General features: G+C 49.5%; 1 protein-coding gene across 1 annotated transcript in view; it reads right to left on the bottom strand.

The window, feature by feature from the left end:
• Positions 1 to 1,899: 1,899 nt before the first annotated feature.
• Positions 1,900 to 27,733, bottom strand: part of Ttc39a (tetratricopeptide repeat domain 39A) — a 40,162-nt gene continuing 14,328 nt past the window's right edge. The window contains exons 3-18 of the mRNA XM_052176993.1: positions 24,697 to 24,828; positions 23,672 to 23,748; positions 23,240 to 23,307; positions 19,410 to 19,474; positions 17,649 to 17,748; positions 16,904 to 16,969; positions 15,144 to 15,252; positions 14,684 to 14,751; positions 14,545 to 14,604; positions 13,212 to 13,373; positions 7,601 to 7,692; positions 5,814 to 5,934; positions 4,147 to 4,258; positions 3,675 to 3,789; positions 2,922 to 3,038; positions 1,900 to 2,548 (exon numbers count right to left, since the gene is read on the bottom strand). Of these exons, the coding sequence (XP_052032953.1) occupies positions 2,425 to 2,548; positions 2,922 to 3,038; positions 3,675 to 3,789; positions 4,147 to 4,258; positions 5,814 to 5,934; positions 7,601 to 7,692; positions 13,212 to 13,373; positions 14,545 to 14,604; positions 14,684 to 14,751; positions 15,144 to 15,252; positions 16,904 to 16,969; positions 17,649 to 17,748; positions 19,410 to 19,474; positions 23,240 to 23,307; positions 23,672 to 23,748; positions 24,697 to 24,828 (1,588 nt within the window). The 3' untranslated portion in view covers positions 1,900 to 2,424. The remainder of the gene's footprint in view (positions 2,549 to 2,921; positions 3,039 to 3,674; positions 3,790 to 4,146; positions 4,259 to 5,813; positions 5,935 to 7,600; positions 7,693 to 13,211; positions 13,374 to 14,544; positions 14,605 to 14,683; positions 14,752 to 15,143; positions 15,253 to 16,903; positions 16,970 to 17,648; positions 17,749 to 19,409; positions 19,475 to 23,239; positions 23,308 to 23,671; positions 23,749 to 24,696; positions 24,829 to 27,733) is intronic.

Below are 27,733 nucleotides of genomic sequence, written 5' to 3'. Positions count from 1 at the left end.
CTGGGTGTCCTGGAACTCACTCTGTAGGACTAGTCTGGCCTTGATTCTTACTCTTCCTGCCTCTACTACTCAAGCACTGAGAACGTAGGCCCATGCCAGCATGTGCAGCTGGATATCTAATGTTGTGAAGTGTCCCTTACTGTGAAGGAAACAGCCTGTCCCAGTCATTTGCAAGGTGTTAGTTGCTGTGTCTCTGACTGGAAGTCTGCTTATCAACCATAGTCTGCTGGCAACTGTATGCCTCCAAAGAGCGCTCTTTCACTAACTGCTTTATGTATGTAATGGAAACAAGTGTAGTAGTTGCTCATTTAGGAATGGATTTTCAAGTTTCCACGTGAGGTTGTTTGTGGCTTTACCCTATTGGTCAATATTGAACTTATTGCCTAATTTTAGAGAAGCTCTGCTAACCCCAACACATCAACACCTCTTAACCTTGGAAAGCAGGAGCTGTCAGAGGTATGAAGTGTTTCCATTTATGATTGGATTTCAGAGTCCAGTCATCTCATTTAACTGATTATGAGGACATCAGGAAATGGTTAAGACATTCTAGAAGGCCGTGTATTTGTAATAAGACAGGAAATTGTTGGTTCCCCATCATCTTAATTCTAAACTAAGTTGGTTTGATTGCTTTGTTAAGTGGACCCAGCCTGCTGAGACTTTCTGAAGGCTTCTCAAGTCATTCTTGCTGGGAATCTCTTACCTGGACCTGAGCCAAGCCTTAGGTTGAGGTTGGCCTTTTGGGGGCCTAGTTTTGGTGTCATGTTGTGTGTGGCTTTTTGCTGTGAATGGTGATAACTGTCTTGGAAACACTCCCACTCTGACTCAAGAGATAAGGGAATAGGGAAGCCTGCCAAGGTGTGAGAGAACTGATAGGGACCAGCATACTGCCAACCACCCTAGAGCAGTGGGCATCTGAGCTAGACTGCTAGCCGAGGGCCTGTTCAGACCCTGGGGCACAGCTGCTCCTCCCCCTGGCAACTGGCCCATTTGTGGCACAAGATTTGGACTTTAAGTGAGGATCACGTGCCCTCCGGGCTGCCCAGCTGCCATGGTCTCCTCCAGGGCAGAAGTGCTGTGAAAGTCTGCACTAGAGAAGAGGTGGCCTAGAGTGACTCAGGACATGAAGGAGCCTAGGATAGGATAGGATAGGATAGGATAGGATAGGATAGGATAGGATAGGATAGGATAGGATAGGATAGGATTGGATTTAGAAACCCAGTGCTCTCTTTATAGACTATCTCAGAAGCTACAGGTGGGGTACAAGAGGCCTAATCCACTGAACTGCAACTAGGGCAACTGAGGTAAAAATGGGCTAGTTAAATGAAGTCCAGCAGAAAAGCAGCAGCAGCAGACAGTTTAAAATGGAAGCAAAAGCAGTTTCATAAGCTGCAGTTTTTCAAATCACGTGTTAGGGTCATGTGATGGGTACAGGGTCATGTGACAGGTGTTGCTTTGGCATAACGGTAGGGGCCTCAAGGGCTCGCCCTCATTCCATAACTACTCTAATCACTACTCACACTATCCTGCTCAGGTTGGTTTCCAAGCATCTAGGCTTTAGAAAAAAAACATACTTTTAAAGGGATTGTCTGTAGAAAGGATTCTTTTGTATAGTTCTGAAAAAAAAAGATTTAAGTGAGAAAAAGGATCATCATGATAAAGTGTTTTGTTTTGGCAACATAATAATTAACAGGCTGTAGGGTAGCCTCCTGTTTACTGTCTTGTTAAGGCTTACTATTGCCAGATCTTTTCCACGTATGTTTTAGTTTTAAACAAGGTTCTTAAGTATCTCATCTGGTTTCACACTCTCCCAAGAATGGCTTGAGCTTCTGAGTCTCTTGTCTATTTTTTTCAATTAGAAGACAAAAATTTATATAAAAACTCCAGTTTAAATGTTAGCAACTTAATTGTTTTATTTATTTATTTTTAGACCCAGTGTCTCACTGTGTAATTCCGGCTATCCTGGAATTTGCAGTGTAAACTTTGAAGCCAAAGTCTCAGATGCTAGGCACTCCTGTCCTCAAAAAAGCAGTTTGGCCTTTAATAGCATGTAGAGAGATTACCTCCAGAACAGGAAGTAACAAATTTACAGGCAGTCAGGGGTTTTGTTTGGTTTTTCTGGGGGGGGGGTAGTTTTACCAACTATAAGCCCATCAATATATTTCTAAAGAAATGTAAACTGTTCATACATTCTCTTAAACATCACAGTGTAAAACAAGTACCCGTATGTGTGAAGGCTTTGGCCACACTGGTAAAAGATGGTGCCTTTGCTTCTGCACTGATATTCTTGTGCAATCCTACTGCAGCACCAGGTGGACCCCAAGGAAGGGCAGGGCAGGGCAGGGGAGGTGATCTTTTGAAATGTTTCCAGGAGCTCTGTCCAGCTAGCTGTCTGTTCATCTTCTAGCCCAAAAGTGCTGCAGAAAGCTACAAGGACGCTGATGAGACTAGAGATCTGTTGCCATCTTCTAGGGAAGATCTGGCCTGGAGTGTGGCTGCCTGGATTCGAAAATGTGTCCTTGACTCCATGGAGTAATTCTTGTAGTTTTGCCTAAAGGGGAGCAGAGGATCAGACAGGTGTAGCTCAACTATTCTTGGAGGTGAGTCATGCTCCAGCCCCCATTTGAGCTATGTGAGACACCACCCTCTCCATATACAGCTTGAGAACTTTGTAGTTTTTAGGACTTTAAAAGGGATTCAAGACTAAGCTGAGCCCTGCCCAACGGAAGGCTTTTTTAAAAGGGGCCACTCTTACCACTCTGGTCCTGTTGGGGACTTACGTCTATACCAGCTCTACAGCTGGCTTAGGGTGAGCCATTGGAAGCTCACTTCCTGTCTCAAGAATTCCAGCCAATTATTTGTAAACTGAGGGGAAAGCTCTGTTGTAGCACAGATAGGAAATATGAGGATTGACCAAGCCTTACTTTGCAGACTCTAGGAGTTTGATGGCCTCTTCATTTCTGCCTTGCTCCATAAATAGCAGGGCCAGCTCCAGGAGGGCATTTGGAATCAGGTAATGGTCATATTTAATCTTCTTTTCACTGCAAAACAGAAGCAGACATCCACAGCCTTCTCAGAACTTCAAGTCCTTACCTTAGAAAAGCTGAGATCTTCACCAGAGCCTGCTGGCATCCTTAGCTCGCCTCCCTATTTCAGTCCCAGCCACTGTCTCTCCAGATTGGGACCTATCTCGGTATCTCTGACCCTTGCTCCATTCTGTCTGGGACAGGAAGCACAGTCTTTCTTGCCATATCCTTCCCTGATCATCTGCCTTCATCCTGTGAAGACAAGACTCTTCTTAGTCTGGCCTTTCTCTATAGTTTCAGGCAGGAAAGGTCTGCACTGTTGTTAGCTTCTGATAACAGCACTTAAAACTTTCTCCTTGATTTTTGTCTTCCAGCTAAACTTCCAAATTAATTTATTTGTGTTTGTTTATTGGAACAAGGTCTTGATGTGTCTTGGCCTCAAACTTAGAAATCCTGCTGCCTCTGCCTCCCAAGTGCTAAGATTCAAACCATGAGCTATAAGCATCCAAATTAACCATTGCCCTGACAGCATTTTCTGGTATCTCTTATCCTGGCACAGAGTAGACATCAGCAAATGTATGGGAATGAGTTGGTTGGAGGAGTAGGAGGATGGAGATTCCAAGCCCAGCGGGAGTAGCCAAAGGCACTTACTTGGCAAAAACGCTCCTGAAATTCTCCTCTGCCTCCTGGATTCGGCCCAGGTATTTCAGACACAGGCCTTTCAGCAATTTGACCAAGCAGTCATCATCTGCTGAGAACTCATTCTCTGAGAATAGAGTGTGGGGGAAGAAGGTAGACTTGCTCACTCCTGCAAGTTACTCAGGGAGCCCCTCTGTGGAACCCAGGACACAGGTGAATCAAGACACAATTCACCTCAGGGGACTCACATCTGAGAAGAAAAGACAGATATTGAGATAATGGCTCCAGAGTGAATTAGGAGTGACTGGAGGACGCTCAAGAGAAGGCCCTGGACAAGAAGGGACACTTGCTGAGAGGAGCTAGCACTGGTCTTGTAAAAGGTTGGTTAGTAGGATAGAGGGAAAAGGAAGACATTTTTGGCAGAGGAACCTTGAACTAAAGACCTGACCTAGCCTGTCAGGGTCAAGAGCCTGAGGGTAGTCACCTGGGCCCAATGCCAGCATCTGTTCAGCCTTGGTGATGACCTCTAGCATCCCGTCAGTGAGTTCCGGCTGCTTCCCAATCACAGCATAGCCATTCCAGATGTACATCATTTCCTGAGAGGGAGTGGGGCACGTCAGTCCTAGGTCTCTGCCTCAGCAGGGCCTCAGTTTTACTATCTGTAAAACAGGCAACTCAGTTCAAACGGTCCTGAGGCCTTTGGATCCCTGATCTTCGGGTCTCCTTTAAGCCTATAAAGCTGTAGGATTGAGGGCATTGTGGAAGCAGCTTTACCAGGGATTTGCCATTGAGGTTATCTATTCCATAAGGGTTTAGGGTAGCCCAACAGCCAGTAGGGTTCAGCTACTTCCCTACTGTACCTTGCATGATGCTAGCATACCCTCCTTGCATCCAAACTCCTTTCTTTCTTGAGGACTAGGCCATGCCCAGCACTGTTCAGGGAACCCTCCCTGCTTCAGCTGGCAGGGCCTCCCTTACTGGAGGAAGCTACTATAAGCATCTCAGCATCTCAGTCGAGCCTAAGACTGTCTCTTTCCCTACAACAGCAGGTTCAAGGATGGCAGCCTCCTCTTGAGATTAGAATACATCCTGATCCTGTTTTCCTCAACTTGATTGACAAGAAAGTCATTAAATTTCAATAACTTAGAGTCATATTTCCTAAACCATCAACAAGTGATGGATGCTGAATGCCCTAAAGATTGTTAGGGTTTTTGTTTCAATGTAGATTTAGGTCACTGATCCTTAAGTTGCTCTGTGGTCTCAAGAGTAAAAAACTAGAAGAACCAGCAGTACATACCCTGTCCTTCCAGTGTACTTACCCACAGATGACTTTCTACAGAAGTGGGTATAGTCACTTGGGCCCTTCCCATAGCACCCCATCCCCATTTTGACAGTAATAAATTTATTGTACATCTTAAGCTAGTTCTCGTTTTGAGATAGGGTCTCTTGTATTCCAGATTGGCCATGTAGCTTGAGGATAACCCTCTTCTCTCTACCTCCCACATGCTGAGATTACAGACATGTGCTGCCACACTCAGGCTGTAAAATCCTTTAGAATTGGACCAGGTGCCAAGGCAGAGCTGACTTTAAAGTAGGTAGAAAGACCCCCCCCCAAAGGTAGCACTCTTTTGAACAGGAAAGTTTATCCAACAAGCAGAGCAGGCTCCTACTTTTCTGGACTCATCTTATTTGATGCCAGCTCTAGTAATTAATGGAATTAGCCTAACAGTGGCCCTAGATTTAGGCTCTGGAGCCTTACATCTCTGAATTCAATTTTTTTTTTACTCCATCTATGTGAGCTATTCAAGTTACTAATGACCTGCTTTAGGCTTTATATCCCCTACCATGAAGGTTTTGTTCAGAGTCAAACATCCTGGCCTGAGACCCCAACCCTAACTTCAGAAAAGGTTGATCTAATGACAATGACTATGTAAATAGCAATTAGAACCCTGTGACAACAGAACAGTCATTGTAGAAACAAGACAGCCAGGTGATCCCTCTGCTTGGGGCTGGGGTATTATCTAGTATCTAGGAGAGCTGTTCTTGAGGCATCGTGCAGCCTGCTGGCCTGCCTCCCAGCCCAGGTGAATTGTGACACCCTTTCTGATCCCTTTATCCACCTTCTGCCCCAGAGGATCTCTTCCTACCCACCAGAGCAGGGATTGGCAAGGAGATGGGGTTGGGGGAGAGGTAGCGCCTGGACTTCCGGATAGCAAACTTCTCTGTGGGTAGAGATTTCCCAGCAATCTTGAGCTTCAAACCTGGCACGGCCCTGAAGAAATGGGAAAGAAGGGTTGATAATGCAAGTCAGTGGGAGAGCTCCTGCCTAACATGGCCAAGCCCCCAGCAACAAGAGCAGGAGCATAGGGAGAACAGGTCTCCAGCCTTTGCTTGCCTATCTACACTTCAGTTTCCACACTGTCTGATGAAAGAGCTTGACTCAAAGTATTTCAAGGTGCAAGGCAGCCTGTGGTTATGGTCTCATTTCACAGTTCCTGTGTGACCTGATTACTTTCGAAGGTGGTTGAGCAAAGGTTGCAGAGCTCGCAGTGTAAGAATGTATCTGGGCATCTTCTAGGCCTGCCTCTTAGTTATCTCCCCTCTACGCCCAGGCCTTCCTGGGAGGGCCCACAAAAGTCTAATCCCAGTTTCACAGGCATGACCAACACCCAGAGAAAAGAGGGACTTACACAGGCAAACAACTCAAACCCTTAATTAACTCCAGCCTCCTGAACTGTGGCCGCCTCAGCTGTTTCAGGGATAGAATACAATGCACACATCTGGGCATGCCTTGACTGGAGCCTCACCCACTACCAGCTGCCGGGCCACTGGGTGTGGTTGGGATCTCAGACCCCTAGCTCTATGGGCTCAGGAAAAAACTGATGGGTGAGGTCACCCCAGATTCCTTGCTGCTTATTCGTTGCAGAACCTCTCTGGGTCTGTTTTCTAATCTCAACAGTAGATTGTACTACCTCCTCTCGGGTTGTGGGGAGAATTCTGTGAGCTAGGGCCACAGTTTGCTCTAGCAGCAGGCTCTGCCATACAGTGCTGTTTCAGCACTAACAAAGGCCTGTCAATAAAGCTGGCCAGCCTCATCTCCATGCCAGGAGAGCCCTAGACACCATCCTCCAACTCCAGGTTAACCTTTGACTCTCACAAAAGGCAAATAGGTGATAAAGAGAATAATGAGAAGATAAAATAATGAAATAATAATGAAAAATAATGGGGGGGGGTGTCAGCCCCCTTGGTTCCAGGTTCTACTGCAGGGTCTTCAAAATACCTTTTCCAGTTGCAAAACTAGCCTGCTTCTCAAAAAAATTGTCCAAGGTGTCCCAGTTGGGCAATGGTTTTAATGCTGTTGGTTTGACTCAATGACTGTCTGTGCTTCTCTCTGTGGCTCTAGCAAACTCAGCTGATGTACCTTTGTACCTCAGAGTCTGGTGGTTTCAATGAAAAATGTCCCCTGCAGGGATTTCAACACTTGGATGCCAGTGGGTGGTGCTGTTTTGTGGAGAGGTTTAGGAAATATGATTGTGCTAAAGGTCACTGGGGGCAAACTGGGAGTGCGTGCACAGCCTCCCCTACTGTTGTTACCATGCCCACCCCTTTATCACTGCACTCCTGCTGCCATTCCTGGTGTGATGGACTTGTGGAGCCATCAGCCATGGTGCTTTATCACAGCACCGGAAAAGTGACCAAGATAGGGTCCTTGTCCGAGTGACCAGATGAAAGAGATGAGTGCTACAAGATTCTGACAAGACATTTGCAGGATTCTAACCAGCAGCAGCACTGGCACAGAGTGGTGGCCAGAGGGGAATAACGGCACAGGCGGCTTAGAGCTGGGAGTACCTATCCTATCACTCCAACTCAGTCATGAGCAGAGCCTGATCGTCTGTCCGCAGTAAGCCCTGCAGCGGGAGCACCGTGATGGGGCCCACCTGAATAGCTCCACCTCATCATCCCCGAATGGCTTGTAGTCTTCCTTGCCAAACATGCTGAGGTAGGCAGCCTTCATGTAGATGTAGGTGGCCTGTGGGAGACAGCAGCGAGATGTGAGCAGCCCTTCCTCTAGTCACGGTGAGTGCCACATGACATTCCCCTCACGGTCAGTTCTGTAGAGATTTATAATCACTAAGCCCCCAGGGGACGAGGCTGCAGCAACTGTGGAGTTTAGAGGTGGGGGCTGGGTGCCTGCAAAGCGGCCTCCCTCTCCGTCTTGGCCCCATCGAGAGACCAAGCTGAGCAGCATGGAGGGGAAACAGTGACTGCAGGTGGCCTGCAGGATAGCGGGAAGACTCAGAGACTCAAGGGCACCCATATGCGTGCAGGTAGATAGGTCGCACATGCATGGGACACAGATGACGACTTGCTTATATGACGGGGGAATGTGGGGAGGCCTGCTTCAGCTGCAGAGTGACCTGCACATCCGGCATAAAGTCCCACAGTGTTCATAGCAGCCCTATTTATAATAGACAGAAGCTGGAAAGAACCCAGGTGTCCCTCAATGGAAGAATGGATGCAAAAAATGTGGTATATATATCTACACAATGGAGTACTATTCAGCCATCGGAAACAATGAATTCATGAAATTCTTAGGCAAATGGATGGAGCTGGAGAACATCATACTAAGTGAGGTAACCCAGTCTCAAAAGATCAATCATGGTATGCACTCACTAATAAGTGGATATTAGCCTAGAAAACTGGAATACCCAAAACAATCCACACATCAAATGAGGTACAAGAAGAAAGGAGGAGTGGCCCCTGGTTCTGGAAAGACTCAGTGTAGCGGTATAGGGCAAAACCAGAACAGGGAAGTGGGAAGGGGTGGATGGGAGAACAGGGGGAGGGAAGGGGGCTTATGTGACTTTCGGGAATGGGGGAGCCTGAAAAGGGGAAATCATTTGAAATGTAAATAAAAAATATATCGAATAAAGATAAATAAATATGTATGCTTCCAAATAAAATCGAAAAAAAAAAAAGAAAAAGAAAAAGAAAAAAGAAAGACAGGGTTAGAGGCCTTTGGCTTAGTACTGCCCTCAAGTGGCCAAATTTTGAAACAGCTGCCTCCCAGGACAGCTCGGCCAAGGAAAATGCCTGCCAGTAGCTAAAATAGAACTGGAGGAAAAGTTATCATCAGGACATCCTGGAACACTGGACTGCACTCTCCGTGCTGGAGCACAGACCCTCAGTGGTCTACCCTTCAAACAGGCCAACCTCGTCTTTGTGGGTAATGGAATCCCCTCATGGACCCTTTAACACGGTGTCATTGTTGCCCATACCTGTGGGTCTTCCCTGTCCCTGACATGGTGCACTGCATTCCAAGGCCTGTACCTCCTGTCTAGTTTTGTCTAGACTGAATACCTGTGATACATTCTGAATTTAGTAAAGACATGGCAGGAACACATATACACAAATCCAAAATCAGTTGCATAAGCAATGGAGACATCGCCCACCCCCAGGAACATCTTTCTTATTAGACCACTGCCCCCAAACTAATTCAGTTTATTTGGGTTTTTAAACTAAGAATTTAAAACGTTCCAATTAGCTTGAAATAACCAGGTCAAAAACCTTGTGATGTCTTAAAAGAGTATAAAAGGTCTGACTGACAACCAATTAGCAAATGAGTTGGGTCCAGGTGTGGAGATGCATGTCTGTAACTGCAGCAGCTGGGAAGTCAGGGCAGGTAGATCATGAATCTGTTCATGTTTAGTCTTTGTTTCATTGTAAGTCTGAGGCCAGCCTGAGCTAAGTGAGACCTTATCTCAAAAAGGGGGGGGGGGGTCATCTAGATAGCTCAACAGGTAAAGAGGTTGTTATATAAGCATAACGACCTGAGTTCAATGCCAGGGACCTACAAAAGGGGAAAAGGGGAGAATAAAGTCCACATACACACTGACATGCCCACCATAATAATACACAATAATTAACAAAATACATAAGTTTACAAAACAGAGACAATATTTGGGATATAAATAGACAATAAATATTTGGGAAAATGTTCAACATCCTTAGCCATAAGGGAAACACAAACCAAAACTACATTCAAGAAAGCCAACAACAGCAAACATTGGTAAAGATTGGTGCGGCCAGTATAGAAATCAGTATGGACATTATTCACAAACATAAAAGAGCTAACATCCGACTGAGTACACCCCTCCCGAATGTAGCTATACCTAAAGGAGTGAGCCTCAACTGCTACTGAGGCTGCACCTTCTCAGTATCTATCCAGGTCCCTCACAGTGCTAAGCCTCAGCTGCATGTCATGAGTCCTTCCTGCCTTCAAAACCTGTACTGCCTGGGTAAGTCACACATTATCCCTGAAGTGTGCTGGCTTCAAGCAAACACTATGGCTCACCATGCTTTGAACACTCACTGGCTTTTCTAGCCCCAAATTTCAAAGTCCTTCCATTATTCTTCCCCAAACATGGTTAGGTATGTCATAACAATACCCCATTATCCTGGTACTAATTATCTTAGTTAACTTGCTATGATGAAACACCATGACCAAAAGCAACTTGGGGAGGAAAGGGTTTACTGACTGTTCTGTATATCAGTTCATCATCAAAAGCAGTGAGGGCAGGAACCTGGAGGCAGGAGCTGACTCAGAGGTCATAGAGGAATGCTGTTTACTGGCTTCCCCTATGGCTTTCTCAGCCTCCTTTCTTCTAGAACCTGGGACCACCATCCCAGGAGTATACTACCCACAATGCTCTGGGCCCTCCCACATCAATCACTAGTTAAGAAAATGCCCTATAGTCTTGCCTGTGGCTGGATCTTGAGGCATTTTCTCAACTGAGGCTCCCTTTTCTCTGATGATGACTCTAGCCTCTGTCAAGTTGACGTAAAACTAGCTGGCACAGTCATGGTGTTGATCATGGCAACAGAAAGCAAACCAGAAATGGATGGATGGATGGATGGATGGATGGATATAGAACTATATCGAGATATATATATGACATGAAAGAAAGACTTTGGAGAAAGGGAGGGGACTGGGAAGAAGGAGCCTGAAGATAAGCAAAGTACACTATATACTTTCATATATGTATGAAAATGTCACAATAAAACCAATACTTTTGTGTGCTAACCCAAAAAGTCAATTTTTAAAATGAGGTGATGTCTCTCACCTGTAATCCTAACGATTCTTAGGCTAAGGCAGAAGAATGGCTGCAAGTTTACAGACAGCCTGAGCTACACAATGAGTTCTAGGCCTGAGCTGGGGTGAGAGACTATTTGGGTTTCTATGGCTGTGGTGAAACATGATGGCCACACAGAGGAGGGAAGGGCTTATTTCGCCCACAGTTCCATACAACAGTTGATCATAGCGAGTAGCAAGGGCACGAACTCAAGCAGGGCAGGAACCTGGAGGCAGGAGCCGATGCAGAGGCCGTGGAGGGGCTGCTCACTGCCTGACTCAGCATGGCTTGCTCAGCCTGTTTTCTTCTAAAACCACCACCCCAGGACCACCGGGGTGACACCGCCCTTCCACATCAGTCACTAATCTAAAAAAAAAATATTCCTACAGGCTTGCCAACAGCCTGATCTTATGGAGACATTTTCTGGATTGAAGTTTCCTTCTCTCAGATGAAAAAAAATCCAGGAAAAAAAAAGTAAAATGTCTGGGTGATGCTGAGTGTGTAGGACGCCCGCTGCATAGGCGTGCCTGAGCCGAGCCTGAGCCGAGCCTGAGCCGACCCGAGCCGAGCCGAGCCTGAGCCGACCCGAGCCGAGCCTGAGCCGAGCCTAAGCCGAGCCTGAGCCGACCCGAGCCGAGCCTGAGCCGAGCCTGAGCCGAGCCTGAGCCGAGCCTGAGCTGTGCCTGAGCTGAGATCTTCAGCACATGGGTAAAGCCAGGTTTTCTTGCAGGCGTCTCTAACCCCAGCTTGGGACTGGTGTGTGGGGCGGAGTTGGAGCAGGGCAGATACAGGAAGGTCCCTAGAGTTCACTGGCAAGCCCACACAGCTGAAATGGCAAGGTTTCAGGTACTACGAAGAGACACATCACCTCAAAAAATAATGTGGAGAACAACAGAGAATGACATCTGGAAGCCAGTGTCTGGCCTCCCTCACAGATCCACATGCCAAATATGCTCCAGCACACAAACAGAGTTACTGGATAATAGCTACGACATATGAAAGATAGTTAATATGCGGTTTCATATAATCAAGAGGAACACGTAGTCCATACGTCACATGATGGGACAAGGGGATAGAGACAGATGGAAATCAGTAAGCCACAGGGGAATGCTGGACAAGACTAAAAGCCCTGTGACAGCCAGATATGGTGGCACAAGCTTTTAATCCCAGGCATTGCCCTGCTCCAGATGGGGGGGGGGGCTCCACCTGCAGCCCACAGCAGCCCAAACGGTCCTTCAAGAGACACACAGCCCACCCTTTGACTGTACCCCCTTGTCTCTGACTGGAGAGTTTTTTCACTGAAAGCCAACATCAAACACTGTATATTTTCTGTGCTTCATGTCTCTCCAGGATGCGCCTTCAGTGTCTTCCCTTTGTTCCCTCTGAATCTTCTTGGCCTAGGCTAAGGCCTGGCACCAAGACTGCCCACAGCACAAGAGTTCAAGGCCCTCTCTGCCCCAGTTATAACAAAGTTCAGAAGGTCTCTCAGGCTTTCCATGACCTGCCCCAACTCCATCTGATGGTATTTCTTCCCCCTCCCTCCATAGCTCCCCCCAGGCTTCTGCCTGTGAAAACTTTCTCTTGGGGCCTCCCCACCTCCACTCCGACAGACCTCTTACCCTCACTGACAACCAGGATTCAGTCTGGCTATGCAGTGACTCATATACAGTCAAGTCGTCCAGGGACATCAGGTGGACCACACTCACTTCTGACCTAAGGCCTTTCTCCTTGGGGTCAGCTGTTTGGCCTCTAATTCCACAAATGTTTGCCTCACTGGAGTAGGAACCTAGGCTGTGCCAGGCAGACAGTACCTGTCAGCTTCTAGCAAGTGGCTTCTGGCATGCTGCCTCACTTTCAGCACTGCCCTTACCCTGGACACAGCCTCTCAGGAGCACCTGAGCCCTGGGCCTGCTTTGTGCTCTACCGTCCTCCTAAGTCCTCCTCCCTGACTCCCCTCAAAGGTTGTACCTTCTTAGACCTACTTGGGGCCATTTGATAAAAATTACATAAAGTGTAAACAGTGTGTTGGTGGTGCTAGCCATGTTCCACGCTGGGCGTGTCCCTGTGCCTGGCGCCACCCAAGTGTGTCAGCCACCAGTCACAGTAGACAGTTCAGACAGCACATGCTAGACATGTGATAAATAGCTATGCTGACACTTTAGATTTGGAGGGATGTAGCTCAGGATGCAGGGAATGCTTAGCATGGATAGACAAGGCCCTGGACTCAGTGCCCAGCACCAAATCAAGTTTCTCTGCTTGTCACAGCTTTTAGATCCTCCCAACCCTGAGTCCTGTTCAAACATTTGGCTCTGTTTAGATCCCAGTGGACACATCTGTGTTCAGTCAGGGGGCTGGCCCTTAGCTCTGAGGCTCCTCGGCTTATCTGGGTGACCCCTGACCCACAGTGTCAGCCCACCTTGGACCAGGAGTTCTCCTTGCTCAGCAGGTCGGCGTAGAAGTAGGCCATTTTCCACTGGCCCTTGTAGGTAAAGCACCACATCAGCTCCCAGTAGCACATGTGGTGGAACTGCTTCCAGTGCTGCTGGGCCTCGCAGCACTCTTCAAAGCGCCGGACAGCCTGTGGACAAGCACAGGTCAGCTTGGGGAGGGCCTCCTGGCCCCCACAGCCTCTGCACCCTTTAACTCCACAGCAGGGATGGCCTCCCGTGAGGCATGATGGTCGTGGAAGCCAGGGAATCTGGCTTCCTGTGCTGGCTCGACACTGAACCTTATAGGTTATCCAGGAGGGTGGCCTCTGGTCCCTGAGTGAGTACTTGGAGCGGAGCACACTGGGGGAGGGGGCAGGAAGCACAAGCTATTACTACTGTAATATTCCCTATGTGCTCGTGTGCATGGACGTGAGTGGAGTCAACCTCAGGTGTCTTTCCTCAGGAGCGATCTTTGTTTTGAGACAGGGTTTCTCGCTGAGACTGGGGGTTCCCCAGTCAGGCTAGGCTGGCTGCCAACAAACCTTATGCCACCATGTCTAGCCTTTCCCATGGGTGCTGCGGACTAAACTCAGGTCTTCTCCTTTTGTGCCAAGCAGCTTACCAATTGCATTGTCTTCTTAGCCCGATAGGGTGTTAATATACTGATATAATGTCTGGGCCTCCGAGAAAACACCAAAGACTACAGTAGTTTCCATGGTTACCTACACCCAGGGATTTATCCTGAGGAGGCTTGCTGGAGACTTGCAGGACTCTCCGACGTAGCCTTCTATATTGGCGTAGTTCTCTGGACGTTGCTATGACTGTGATCTTCCCTAGCTCTAGCTCAGTGGTTCTCAACCTTCCTAATGCTATGACCTTTTAATACAGTTCCTCATGTTGTGATTTCCCCAACCATAAAATTATTTTCATTGCTACTTCATAACTGTAGTTTTTGTTACTGTTGTGAACTGTAAATATCTACATTTTCTGATGGTCTTTGAAAGGGGTTGTGACCCACAGGTTGAGAAACATTGTTCAGTCCCTTTCCCTGGCTCTTTCCCTTCTTACCTCACCACACCCCCACCCTAGTCACCACATCCAGCCTAGTTACCCATGCCCTAGACAGCAGCTTTTCCTGACCAGCAATATCAGCATCCTGTATCTTCCTATCAAAAGCACCACCTCTCTCCTCCCAGACCACCTCCGACAGAATGCTTCTCCATCCGCCCTTTCACAGCCTCACCCTACCCCCGAGGACACCTCTATGTGTCTAACTTCTTGCTGGGCTGGGATACCCCATGAGAGCCCCACATCACTCACAGCATCAATATTTCCTTTGATGGCTTCAATCCGCCCAGCAAAGAACAGGAAGATGGCGCCCTGCAATGATATCCGTAAGGACCCATGTGGGTCGCTGGGTACTGGTGGCATGGAGGTGCCCAGCAGGGGTTGGTCTCACCTTGGGGTACCGGTTCAGGTAAGGCTTCAGCAGCTTCTCTGCCTCCTCGATGTTGACATTTCCTGTACCTGGAGGTGGTGGGGAGGTACAGTGCTCGGGTTCCTGCTGTTGTGGCCTGTGCTCCCTCTAGCAACCTGCCAAAGCCTTCTTGGGGCCACTGTCTTTCCCTTGTGAGATGCACAATGATTCTCCCTATCTCTAGAGTGATAGGAGGCTTAAACAAGCTAATGTGGATACTGCCTGGTCACATCACAGGCTCAATAATCTGGAGGCCTTTTCTCAGCCTGGGCCCAGAAGGGACAGAACCTTCATATTTTCCACAAGGTGGCGCAATCACCCCCACTTCACAGATGAATCCTAGCAGCTAGGAAGTGTCTGTTCAGCCGGCCATCCGCTTGGCCCCAGTCCTGCGGGCAGCCTCTCACCCGGCAGCCTGCCATCTTGCACACTGGGTTCCTACCGAGCACGAAGGTGAGGAAGGTGTGATAACACAGCAACAGCATGACGCACAGCACGGCACGGAAGCTGTGCCCAGACGCGCCCTCCTCCAGCTGCAGCAGCCCGTAGTCCTGGGGGACAAGACAGGCTGGGTGGGTTCCCAGAGAATGCGGGGCCCAGGTGGGCAGCCATAAGGTGCCTGTTCTCTGGAGCCGGGGTGGTGAGGCCAGGACTGTGACCCTGAGCAAAGGACGGCCTCCCCTCCCATGAGCCTGTGCAGGTGGAGAGATGGGGAGGGGAGGAGGAATGGCTGAGGAAAATAATCCTAACTGGGGAAGCCTGGGGCCTTGAAAGGCCTGCTGGGGGAGAATGTTCCAGAACATCTCTGGGACCAGACCTAACCTGTGTGTGTAGTCTCCATCTACCTTCCTCACCACTCACACCCTTTCTCAAATGTAGGCCTGGCCTGCCTCAAACCATCCACAGCTTCTCTGCTGGGGTTGGGGGTGGGGAATGCCGTGGGTCAGGGCTGACCTTCTCACCTCAGCCTTCCTGAGACACCCCCACTCTAGGGAGCAACCCCCCCAGGCCCTGGGGCGTCCAGCTGTGTACTACAGGAGGTTTCCAAGGGCCACAGATGGGCCTGAGGAGCCTCAGAGCCTTGCTTGTGGATGCTTCTCTCCTGTGTTCTGTCCTTTGATGGTGCCCTGGGGGAGCTCCAGGTCTGGGCTCACATAGCACAGCTCTCGCCCACAAGGAGACGCCAAGCAGGCGGAGCTGTGGCCAACCTCATACCTATATCTGAAGACTATTATGTGTCACTCTTTGGGTTTGTTTGTTGAGAAAGGGTCTTACCAAGTATCTCTATCTGCCCTGAAACTTACTATATAGATCAGGCTGCTGGCCTTGAACTCACAGAGATCCTCCTGCCTCTGCCTCTGTCTTCTAAGTGGTAGTATTAAAGCTGTGAGCCATCATGCCCGGCGTTGGAAGGGCCTCTTAATGATTTTTTTCATGATTGGAATAAGATGGATTTTGCATAACAACATTTCCTTTAAATAAATTTAGGTAAAAATGATGTTATTTTGGAAAAAATAACAGGTAAAACAAACTAGTGTAGTGATGTGTGTCTGATATCAGGAAGGGATAGAGATGAGACCCTCTCCCAGCATCTTCAGGGCAACGTGAAGTCTCTGATTTTACAGAGAGGAGGCTCATGGGAAAAGGGAATTGACTAGCATTGTGGAGAGAAGGGGAGGAGGCTGGGGACGACTCTGACATCCAGGACAGTGCTCTGCTCACCACACTCGGTACCTCCCTGCTCCCTCCCGCCCAACCCCTGCTGGTGTGCCGGGTCTTGTCCTCAGTGACTCTCTGGTTCTTCTCAAAGTGTGATGCACACACAGAAGGGCTCCCTGCACAGCTCACGGATGTCATGGGGTACCAAAAGCTGATCTTAGATGGAAGGCCTAACTCGAGGCCATGAAGTGAGCAGGTGACCAAGAGGAGAAGACCAGGTTCCCAGTACATGCCATGCAAAGACAAAGTGGCCTCAGGTCCTCGAGGAGCTACCCTCGTGTCTACCCTTACTGTCATGCAGGGAGAGATCTGTGGCCTCCCAAACCCTCAGGGAAGCCTGAGGCTCAAACAGGTCTAGACTGGCTCCAGGGCCACACACAAAGAGGGATCTGACCAGGACCTGCACCAGGCCATGGCCCTTCAGTCCCGTCACGCCCAGCTCCAACCCTGGACTGGGCAGATGGAGGGGACCCAAACACTTACCTTGTTTCCTGAAAACCCGACAAACTCCAGTAGCCTCAGGATCCTAGTGGGAAGCATGGACAGCGTCTGCGGGATCAGAGGCAGTGGGTGTGTGGAGGGCATCCTAGGGAAAGTCAGAGGACCCCGCCCACGGCTCACCCTTTACTCAGGTGAGAGGGCAGCCACCCCTTCTAGACACACACCAGCCTTTGCATGGCTCCCTGGACCAGCTCCTTCCTTCACAAGCAGGCTCAGCATTTGGGTCCCTCTGACCCACCCACACTGCTCCCTCAGCCTGGAACACCCTTCCCTGTCTGGAACTCCTGGTGGGTCTTTTCAGAGCCAGTTCAAATGCCGGCTTATCTTCCTCCCCAGAGCCCCTGAAGAGAATGTGGATCCCGGCCCCCTGTGGGTCTCAGCTGCTTTCAGACCTGTCTCCTTCCTTAGCCCCGGTAAGCCTGTTACCAGCCAGCTCTCTGAGGTAGAAACAGTCTGGTTTCCCAAGGTTGCCAATTTCTATGGCTATAATTCCTCACCTCACAGAGGTTCAAGCTACCGTGCAGGTACATGTGGACTCTCTAGAGGTTATCACCCTCTGTGACATTCCTGCTCAAGCCCCTTAAGACTGGTGATATTTGAGAATCATCGCAGGGCCCCATGCCTAGTACACAGCCAGGCACAAAAGGGTGGCCTTGTGTGGGACAAAACATGCTGGAGATCTACACCTGGGGCTCAGAAACTCAAGAAATAAGGGGTTCCCACTCACCAGGTTGAAGGCTCCCACGCCAAGCTTCACCCCTCCTTCAAAGTGTCTATGACTCTCTCCCTTAGAGTACTGCGAGGACTGGACGAGGCTATCCAGTTCCCTGTGGGAAGGGTGCAGCTTAGCCGCATGGCATGCCGGGGCCAGGCTGGGATCCATCCCTCCAACTCCCTGTCAGGAACTCAGTAATGGTGGACCCAAATAGCTGTCACTCCTCCTTCTCTTCTACCTCAGACAGATGCTTCTCACCTCTAAATGGCATAGCATTAGCCCCAGGGGCACAATGGTACAATACACTCCTTTGGCCGCCATTGCCATCTTAGGCTGGATAATTCTTGGCTGGGGGAAAGGGGAGAACCTGTCCACAGTATAGGATGTTTAAGACATCCCTGACCTCCTTTCTTTACACGTGAGCAGAAGCCTCTCCCTCAGTGGGACAGCCAGGATGTGAGCCAAGGCCTAGGAGGTCAGTAGTTGGAGCCTGCCCGGTGCAGAGTTCTGACAAAGACAACATGCCTGCGAGCTGGGCGGCACTGATGAGCGAGGTATATTTGGAGACCTGAGGGCAGGCTTAAGCATCTGCAGCTGAGTGACATAGAAGTGGCTGCAGAGACTGGGAGGGGAGCTCTTGGGAGGATCAGACTCGGGCAGCACACTGTGAGAGAGGGCAGCCTGGGAGCGGGCAGAGCTGGCCTGGGCAGGCAGGTACTTTGCAGTCACCCTTCTGGAAGCTGGCAAGGACACTGAAGGGACTGTGGCACTTGTCTACTTGTCCCTGGACAATCCCAGCACAGGCCTTCTTTAGGTGTACAGGGGAAGTCACTCTGGAGGAGGAGGGAAAGGCAGCAGTGTTCTCAACGTGTCATGGGGAATAAGTTCTACTGGGTCACTTACAGGAGGGAGGGCCAGGTTTCAGAGCTGTATCTGCTTGCAGACTTGTAGATCAGAGACTGCATCACCACAGTGGGTGAAAGTGCTCTCTGGTTTTCCACCCTCAGCACAGCTCGTCCCTGGCCCAGAGCACCTGCATCAGGGATCCAGGCAGAGTGTGGGAATGATTCTAGCCCTTGGGGAGTGTGCATCTGTGTGTATGCATCTCTCTGTGTGTATGTGTGTGTGTGTGTGTGTGTCTGTGTCTGTGTCCGTGTGTGAGTGTGTGTATCCATGTCTGTGTGCACATGTGCTATCCCTATATGTTAAAAGGTCAAGGAAGACTTCATAAGAAAAGTAGGATCTGGGGGTCTGGAGAGATGGCTCATTGGTTAAAAAAAGCACTGAGGTCCTTAGTTCAATTCCCAGCAACCACATGGTAACTCACGACCATATGTAATGGGATCCGACACCCTCTTCTGGTGTGTCTGAAGACAGCGACAGTGTACTCACATACAATAAATAAATAAATCTTAAAAAAATAAAAAAGGGAAAGTAGAATTTGGACTGGGCCTTTATGAATGTATAGTTCTGCTGCTGTTCCTTAAAGTCCTCTATCTGTCTGTCTGTCTGTCTCCTGCCCACCAGGCCAGGCTGTTTGTGTAGAAGCTGGGACACAGGTTTTCTCTAGCAGACAAGGCACTCAAGAAGCCAAATACACAGTGTAGCCAAAAAACCAGGAGGACATTATTCCAGAAAATGGAAGCCCAAAGGTACGGAAATCTATCCAAGCTCCCACTTTCCTGGCCTCCGCGCCTCCCACAGCGCAGTCTGAGGGGAGGTCAGAGACTCTGGCCCCGGGCTCCCAGCTCTCCGCAGGCTGGCCACACTTACTTGTAAGTCTGGTAGCTGTTCCGAACCTTGATGCCACCTTTGATGAAGCTCACCATGTTCTCATCCTGTGTGGGAGAGATGAAGAGAGCTGGGTCCAAGGCAGGCGACTGGAGACTGGAGGGTCACACGAGGCTGAAGGCCTCCACCCTGTGCCCAGATCTATGGTGGATGAGGCGGGAGTGGCCAGAGGCCACTCAGCAGACTGCCACAACCGCCTTCCTCAGACAGACACACACAGATATAGGCACAGACACACAGTCAACAGTGTCTCCCTCTGGTAGAAGGACCATGTAGGATGAAGAGGGTTGCTCATTTTTGGAATACTGAAGCAAGTTGTGATTTATTAAAGTTCCAGGAGCCCCCAGTTTGTCTGGTAACCCCAGTCCTGGATGTCCACTTACAGAATGGATGGGCACAGGGCATTCACAGAGTATCAGGAACCACAGAGTATCAGTGTTCATGAAACCAAAACCCCAATGCAACCAAGGCTCACCCATGCAAGACTAGGTAAACTGAGGCATATTTACCTAAGAGAATACTGCCCAGACAACACAAAGACAAATGAAGAACTGACCAAAATATAACAATATGCTGTTCAGACACAAATAGGAAACACTCAGGTGGGGGTGATGAGGATGGTAATGGCTGGGACAGAGTTGGGGGGGGGATGAGCCTTGCTGTGCTGACTCTGGCTTCCAGATGAATCAGGGTATATGTGTAATTATAATATATAACAAAAGAAAATAAAAGAAAATACCATTCTTGCTTCAGTGAATGCTAGACTGGGATTAGGACCGGTCAGCTCCAGTCACCCAAGGGCCAAAAGGTTTTTTAAAAATGAGCTAATGCTATCTGTCCTTGATGCCTCTGAACCACATGGATGATTGGCACAGCATGGCGAGATTGGTGTGGCACAGTGAGATTGGTACAGTGAGATTGGCATGGCACGGTGAGCCTGAAGGTGCCCTGGTAGCGTGCAGACCTCAGCAGCGACCAATATAACTGGATCTATAACTGGATGTAAGATCTATACAATAAGAGGGGAACCATATCTGGTATTGGAACCTAGACAACTACTAGTGCTAGTGAAGTCACAGGTATTGGAGGATCTACATTCACTAATTTACTAAGCCAGCATAACCTCAAACAACCGTCTATAAGCATTTGTCCTTATATCCATAGATAAGTGCAATTTTCACCTCTCATCAAGGAAACTTCTCTTTCTAATGGATGAGGACCACTACAGAAAATCACAACCAATCAAAATACAAGAGCTGTGGAGTCCAGTCCCAGTGGATACATCTACAAATCATTCCAACACCTAAGGCTCAGGGAACACTGCAGAAGAGAGGGCAAAGATTGTGAGAGCCAGAGGACCAGGGAGTTGGCTACAAGATTGTGTCTCCTGGGATGTCTGAAGCGACACCATAAAGACTGCCCAGTTGTGAGCTGAACAAGGATGAAACCATTGCAGATGCCAAAGAGGACAGTGACAAGCCCACAAGGCCTCAGCCTACACTGAGAACAACAGAAAACAGAGAGCTGGGAGGGGAGGGTGGTCTCCCCAGGGAAGAGCACACCAGTGGGTTGTCCAGTGCCGAATGGTTAGCTCTGAAAACATACAATTAGTATAGACAGAGCAGGGTGTACTTAGCAATGTATATGCATATGCATATAAGTATATGTATGCAATGACAATTAGTGAGAAAAAGAGAGTTCATAAATTTGAAGGGGAGTGGGGAGGGGCATATGGGTGGCTTTGATGGTAGGAAAGAGAAGGGAGAAATACAATTAAATTACAATTTTAAAATAGAGGTAAGAAAGGGGAGGAGAGCACACAATTGGATTTCCAGTACCAAAGTGTCAGCCCTGAAAAGATGCATACGAGTAACATTATATGGACTGATATTTTGGATCACTGGCTATTCTTCCAGAGGGCCTGAATTAAATTCACAGCACCCACATGGTGGCTCATAACTATCTGTAATTCTAGTTCTGGGAAATCCAATGCCCTCTCTGGCTTCCAAGGACACCAGGCATGCCTGTAGCACACAGGCATGTTAGCAGGTAAAACACACACACACACACACACACACACACATAAAATGACTTTTTTCTTTTGGTTTTTCGAGACAGGGTTTCTCTGTGTAGCCCTGGCTGTCCTGGAACTCACTCTGTAGACCAGGCTGGCCTCGAACTCAGAAATCCATCTGCCTCTGCCTCCCAAGTGCTGGGATTACAGGTGTGCGCTTACCACTGCCCCGGCTTAAAATAATCTTTTTAAAGATTAAAAAAGCTAAAGAAACCAGATATGGCAGCACACACCTTTTATCTCAACACCTGGAAGGCAGAGGCAGGTGGATTGCTGTGAGTTCAAGGCTGGTTTGGTCTACACAGGGAGCTGCATTATGAGAGCCAATCTAAACCAAAAAAGGCGCTAAAGAAAATAAATAGCACCCAACACTAAAATTCCTCTACCCTCCTCCAATCATATACATATACACAATGCTAAGAAGTTCTAATAAGACTGCAGTGACTTGCCATATTCGCACTGTGTAAGGAGACCTGTCTCTGACTTGGCCAGAGCCACATTCAAATCCCAGTTCACTAATCAGGTGACCTCAGGAGTCCTCTCCTAGGACTCTGCTTTCCTGTCCCTGGAGTGAAGGTTAAGTAACAAGCGTAGTTGTGTCAGAAAGGACCTCATGTTGTGAGGTAAACAAACAGGACATATGCAGGGGCTGGGGGATGGCTCAGAAGGTAACGTGCTTGCCGCACAAGCCTACGGACAGAACTCAGATTCGCAGAGAACATTTATAATCCCTCCCGGAGAATGGAGGCAGAGATGGGAGAATCATCTGGAAGCTTTCCGGCCAGCTAGCTGGGAGTACACAGATCAGCAGCAAGAGTAAGAGAGACTCTGCCTCAAAAACAAAGTAGGAGGAGAGAACCAATTCCCAAAAGGTTCTCTGACCTCCACACATGCACGGCATGCCTTTCCCCCTACCTATCTCACACACACACACACACACACACACACACACACAGCATCCATCTGCACATATGCATACTCATTCACACACACACACATATGCATACATGCACATGTGCACATGCACTAAAATATTTTAAAGTGTGGAAAGTGACAAAGATACCTGATATTGACTTCTGTTCTCCACACATGTATACACACATTTATGCAAAATGACAGATCTACCATAAGCCTGGTATATTATTTGCCCCAGGGGTTTGCTGCCTGAGTCAAGCCAGGCAGCTCTGTGGCAATGCAATGCCTGTGTCCACGTGAGAGTTGTCAGAGTAACAGCAGTGATCAGAAGGAAGCAGCACCACGAGAACACTGGGATATGAAGAGGAGACAGCCACCCCTCCTCACCAGCCACCCCTCCTCACCAGCTCCCCCTCCTCACCAGCTCCCCCTCCTCACCAGCTCCCCCTCCTCACCCAGCTCCCCCTCCTCACCAGCTCCCCCTCCTCACCCAGCTCCCCCTCCTCACCCAGCTCCCCCTCCTCACCAGCCCCCCTCCTCACCAGCCACCCCTCCTCACCAGCTCCCCCTCCTCACCCAGCTCCCCCTCCTCACCAGCCCCCCTCCTCACCAGCCACCCCTCCTCACCAGCTCCCCCTCCTCACCAGCTCCCCCTCCTCACCCAGCTCCCCCTCCTCACCCAGCTTTGGCAGGCTTCAGAGTGGGGGAATCTGAGCCTCGGGCTTTGCCACTTCTCAGGGGCAGGTCATGCATGGATGTGGTGACTGTCCCAGAATGCTCTCTGCACAGGTGTGGGGTATCTGTGGTGTGGAGAGCTTCCTACCTGCAGGAAGGTCAGGGCCGCTCTCTGCAGTAGGCATTCTGCATAACAGACCTCTGCATGGATTTCCTCTGCAGGGAGAGAACACAAGCCCGGGGTTCTAGGCAGGAGGCTCAAGGGAAGTCTCATTCCCTCTGGGGCATAGGAAATCACAAGGCACACTCTAAACACCCCTGGGCCTGAGGAGCAAAGCCACGTTTTAAACTTCCAGATGCTTAGCTGGTAATGTTCGGGTGCTGGGCCTCTCTGTTTTAACCCTTTCTCCGAAGGCCATAGGCTGGAGATATCCGTGTCCCAGGCATTGACCATAGAAAAGCCTTCTTGGGAACACCAGAATGAATAACTTTTCTCACCTCCCATCCAAACTTCCCTCCCCCCTTCCTGGGCCTGGAGCCACCAGAGTCCATGCAGGAGAGGACATCTTGGATGCCACACCTTCTGTGAACTGGTCAATGGTGGGACGGTGCACCAGGTTGCTGAATGAGTCTGTCATAGAAGACTTCCTCCGGTGCCTGGAAAAGGAAAAAGGCCCCAGTGGTTCCATGAGGTAGAAAGAAGGACCAGCCTAGGTCACACTTGTCTTTATGTACATGCAGATCTCCCCACGAGAGCACACACAACACACACACACACACACACACACACTGGAAGGTCTGTGGGCACCTCCCACAGGTCCTCCAGACTCAGGTCCACAGCTCTCCCAATCTAGGGCTGACTTGCTGGAATTCTTCTTTCTTCATTTCTCCCTTCCTCACTGTGCTGGGTTCAAACTCAGAGCACCCTATATGCTAGGTAAGTGCTGGATTGGGTCACACTCCCAACCCCTAGTCCAGGGCTTTCTAATCTTTTGACCCTGCTGACCATGTCCGGGCACCGCCCTGGAGCATACTCAGGCATCACCCCACCCCCACCCCAGAGCCATGGCTACTTGGGATGAAGCTTTCTAGTGCCTCCAGCTTGCCTGCCTCATAGCAGACATCACAGGTGGGGCTGTGGTCCTGCCAGGTAGTGTGCTGAGCAGAACTGCTGAGGCCTACTGGGTTCCCGGATCCCCAGGGCTTGGCCCCGAGTGGATGTGTGTGCCCGTCAGCCAGTGACACCATCACTACACACTCAGGAACTGCTACTTCATAGACTGCGGACTAAACTCACTCGAGCACACACCAGGCCCTGCCACCGTGTCCCTGTGACTCACATCATCACATCTCTTTTATAAATGAAGAAACTCGAGTCCTGGGAGGGACCTGCCTGAGACAGAGTTTAAAAGTGGCAGAAACAGTTTCCATTTTTTCCTCAGTGACTGGATCAGACAAGGCTCTAGGGCCACGCCAACAGGGAGTGCTCAACCCCGGAGGACACGCGCCCTCTTAAATAGCATTCAGCGACACATCAGTCACTTGGTCAAAACGAGGAGTCAGAAGCAAGAGTCTCACACCCATCCCCAACCCTACGCATCTGACCTCTGACACAGCGACTGTGCTTCCTTCATCATGTTGCCAGCGAGCAGGATGTCCTGGGGGTCAAAGGTCATCATGGCCTGCATCTCCAGGATGGTGGCATACGTCAGTGAGTGATACATGCTCTCCTTGGTTCTGTGGGACAAAGTGGGCATTGAGAACACCAGAGCTAGCTGGCTGCGGATCACCTGATAGCTCATCCTGTTTTACCTGGGGACACATTTCCAAAGACTAACCCTTCTATGGCCTCTCAAAGGACTTCTGTCCAGGGAGGAAGGGGGACAGAAGGAGGAGATAGAGAATGTAGTGGGAGAAGCAATCTGGTCAGTAATAAACACTCTGCAGACAGGTAACAACTAAAACAAAAGACCTTGGTCCAGTTCTCAGCTCCTCTTCCTGCTGAGTGACCTCTAAGTGACCTTCCAGGTCTAAGTCTCAGCTGCTCTCTCCTGGTGAGGGGTCCTGATGCTGGCCGAGGCTGCTTTTGCCCACAGGAAGTGCCTGCCTCTAGGCTCCGCCCCTCATCCTCAGCACCAGCCTCCTACACCATCTGTAACTTCTGTTTCCCCATCTCCTCTGACTCAGCACCTGGCTGAACCTCCCAGCACTGGAGACTGCAACCCCGGGCCACCAAGCTAGCTCAGCAGGCAAAGGGGCTTGCCACCAAGCCTGACAACCTCAGGACCCACATTTTCCACAAAGAAGACCCACACTTCCCTCCTCTAGGCCCTTGCCCAGGCTGCTCCCTCAGCTTGAGATGTCTTTCTCCTGTCACCTATCTTCTGACTCAGGCACCACAGGTCTCAGCCTTCAAGACCCCTGGGAATTCAGGCTCCTCCTTGTCACACATCTGTGACAAGGCACAGATCACACTGAACCCACATGAGGACACACTTAACACACTCACTCTCTCTTTCTCTCTCTAGAAACTATGAGTACCTTGGGCAGGGCTTGGGTGTGATGCTTCTCTGTAACCTGATGTGACAGGGCTGAGTCAGGGTATGCTCAGAAACCCTTAATCTGCCTCCCTGTGCCTGCACAGACCCAGCTTCTAGACTAAAGGGTGTCTCGGGGTACAGGGACAGCACTTATCCCACTGTGGAGAGCGGTGAGGTCAATAAGGTCTAGCAAAAGGAACTTAGCTTTTACCCCAGCAACCGGGGATGATGCCACTGGATGGCTGGGGCCACTGAGGTTGGCAGGGGAGCCGCTTGCCTGACGTGGCAGGAGCCTGCTGTGGCAGGGGCCAGACAGTTTGGTTCCTTTCCTCAGGTGCCTTTGTCAATTATTTACAAAACACCTCAGTACCAGGACAATGCTGGGAACATCAGAGGACAGGGATGACTAGGTTTTATAAAGGGATTTCTTGTTAGATCATGTGACTTTAGCCATCTTCCTTTCTTTAAAGCAAAGCCTATGAGTGCTACTCTAGGAGTGCTACTCTAGGAGTGCTACTCTAGGAGTGCTACTCTAGGAGTGCTACTCTATGAGTGCTACTCTATGAGTGCTACTCTGTGAGTGCTACTCTATGAGTGCTACTCTAGGAGTGCTACTCTAGGAGTGCTACTTTGTGAGTGCTACTCTAGGAGTGCTACTCTAGGAGTGCTACTCTAGGAGTGCTACTCTATGAGTGCTACTCTAGGAGTGCTACTCTATGAATGCTACTCTAGGAGTGCTACTCTATGAGTGCTACTCTAGGAGTGCTACTCTAGGAGTGCTACTCTATGAGTGCTACTCTGTGAGTGCTACTCTGTGAGTGCTACTCTAGGAGTGCTACTCTAGGAGTGCTACTCTAGGAGTGCTACTCTGTGAGTGCTACTCTGTGAGTGCTACTCTAGGAGTGCTACTCTAGGAGTGCTACTCTAGGAGTGCTACTCTAGGAGTGCTACTCTATGAGTGCTACTCTATGAGTGCTACTCTGTGAGTGCTACTCTGTGAGTGCTACTCTAGGAGTGCTACTCTAGGAGTGCTACTCTATGAGTGCTACTCTAGGAGTGCTACTCTATGAGTGCTACTCTAGGAGTGCTACTCTATGAGTGCTACTCTAGGAGTGCTACTCTAGGAGTGCTACTCTAGAAGTGCTACTCTGCTACTCTTTTCCTTCTGAGTGACCCTCAGGGGTTAAGGTTTTGTTTTGTTTTTAATTGTTGCTGTTGTTTTGGGGGGTTGTTTATTTGCTTTTGTTTTTTTGTTTTTCTGAGGCAAGGTCTTAGACTTCTCCCTCTATACCTCCCAAGTGCTAGGATTACAGGCATGCAGCACTATTGTCAAGATTCTTGAGGACCAAAGAGAGGCTGGAGGACTTCTCCCCAGACCTGCCAACGCCTTCCAATCTGTGCTGTGACTACTCTGTAGAGGGACAGTGGCTTGAGGAAAGGATCCTGCACTTGGACTTCAGAGTCCCTCAGACACAGGTTGGAATCTTGGCTTTGCCAGTCACCTGCTGCAAGACTCTGATAGGTCTCGCCTCCATAAAAAACAAGTACACCAGGCATGGTGCACACCTTTAATCTCAGCACATTCAGGATGCGGATAGGCAGATCTCTATAAGTTCGAGGTTAGCCTGGTCTACATAGCAAGTTCCAAGCCAGCCAGAGACAACCCCCAACCCCCACGCAAAAAAAAAAAAAAGGACGGAAAGAAGGGAGGAAGGGAGGGAGAGAATTGGGGAGGAAGGAAAGAAAAGGGATGAATACAGTGGTGTTTCTGCCTGGAGCTTCTAGAGAGACTGAAATGGTTCTCTTGGATCTCTGGCCATGTTGCCCTGTTCAGTAAATTGAGTCCCTTTGTTCCACCGGCCTCCAGAGTCATCTACTTGAGGGGTTTTCCTAACAGGACCAACAGCATCCCCAGAACATTCCCAGCCTCTTCCCAAGGTCCCTCCAGTCCTTCTCTCTTCTTTCTGCGAGTCCTGAGCTCCAGGACTCAGCCCTGCCCATCCAGCCACACCTGCTTGGCAGGAAGGAAGGAGCCCTGCCCAGGCAGCTGGCAGACAAAGTGGAATTTCTAGTCTGAGCCCCGAGGCCCAATGTGTACCTGT

The sequence above is a fragment of the Apodemus sylvaticus genome, chromosome 3 (genome assembly GCF_947179515.1).
Source record: "Apodemus sylvaticus chromosome 3, mApoSyl1.1, whole genome shotgun sequence".
Taxonomy (NCBI): Eukaryota; Metazoa; Chordata; class Mammalia; order Rodentia; family Muridae; genus Apodemus; species Apodemus sylvaticus.
This window is presented reverse-complemented; position numbering and strand designations above follow the sequence as displayed.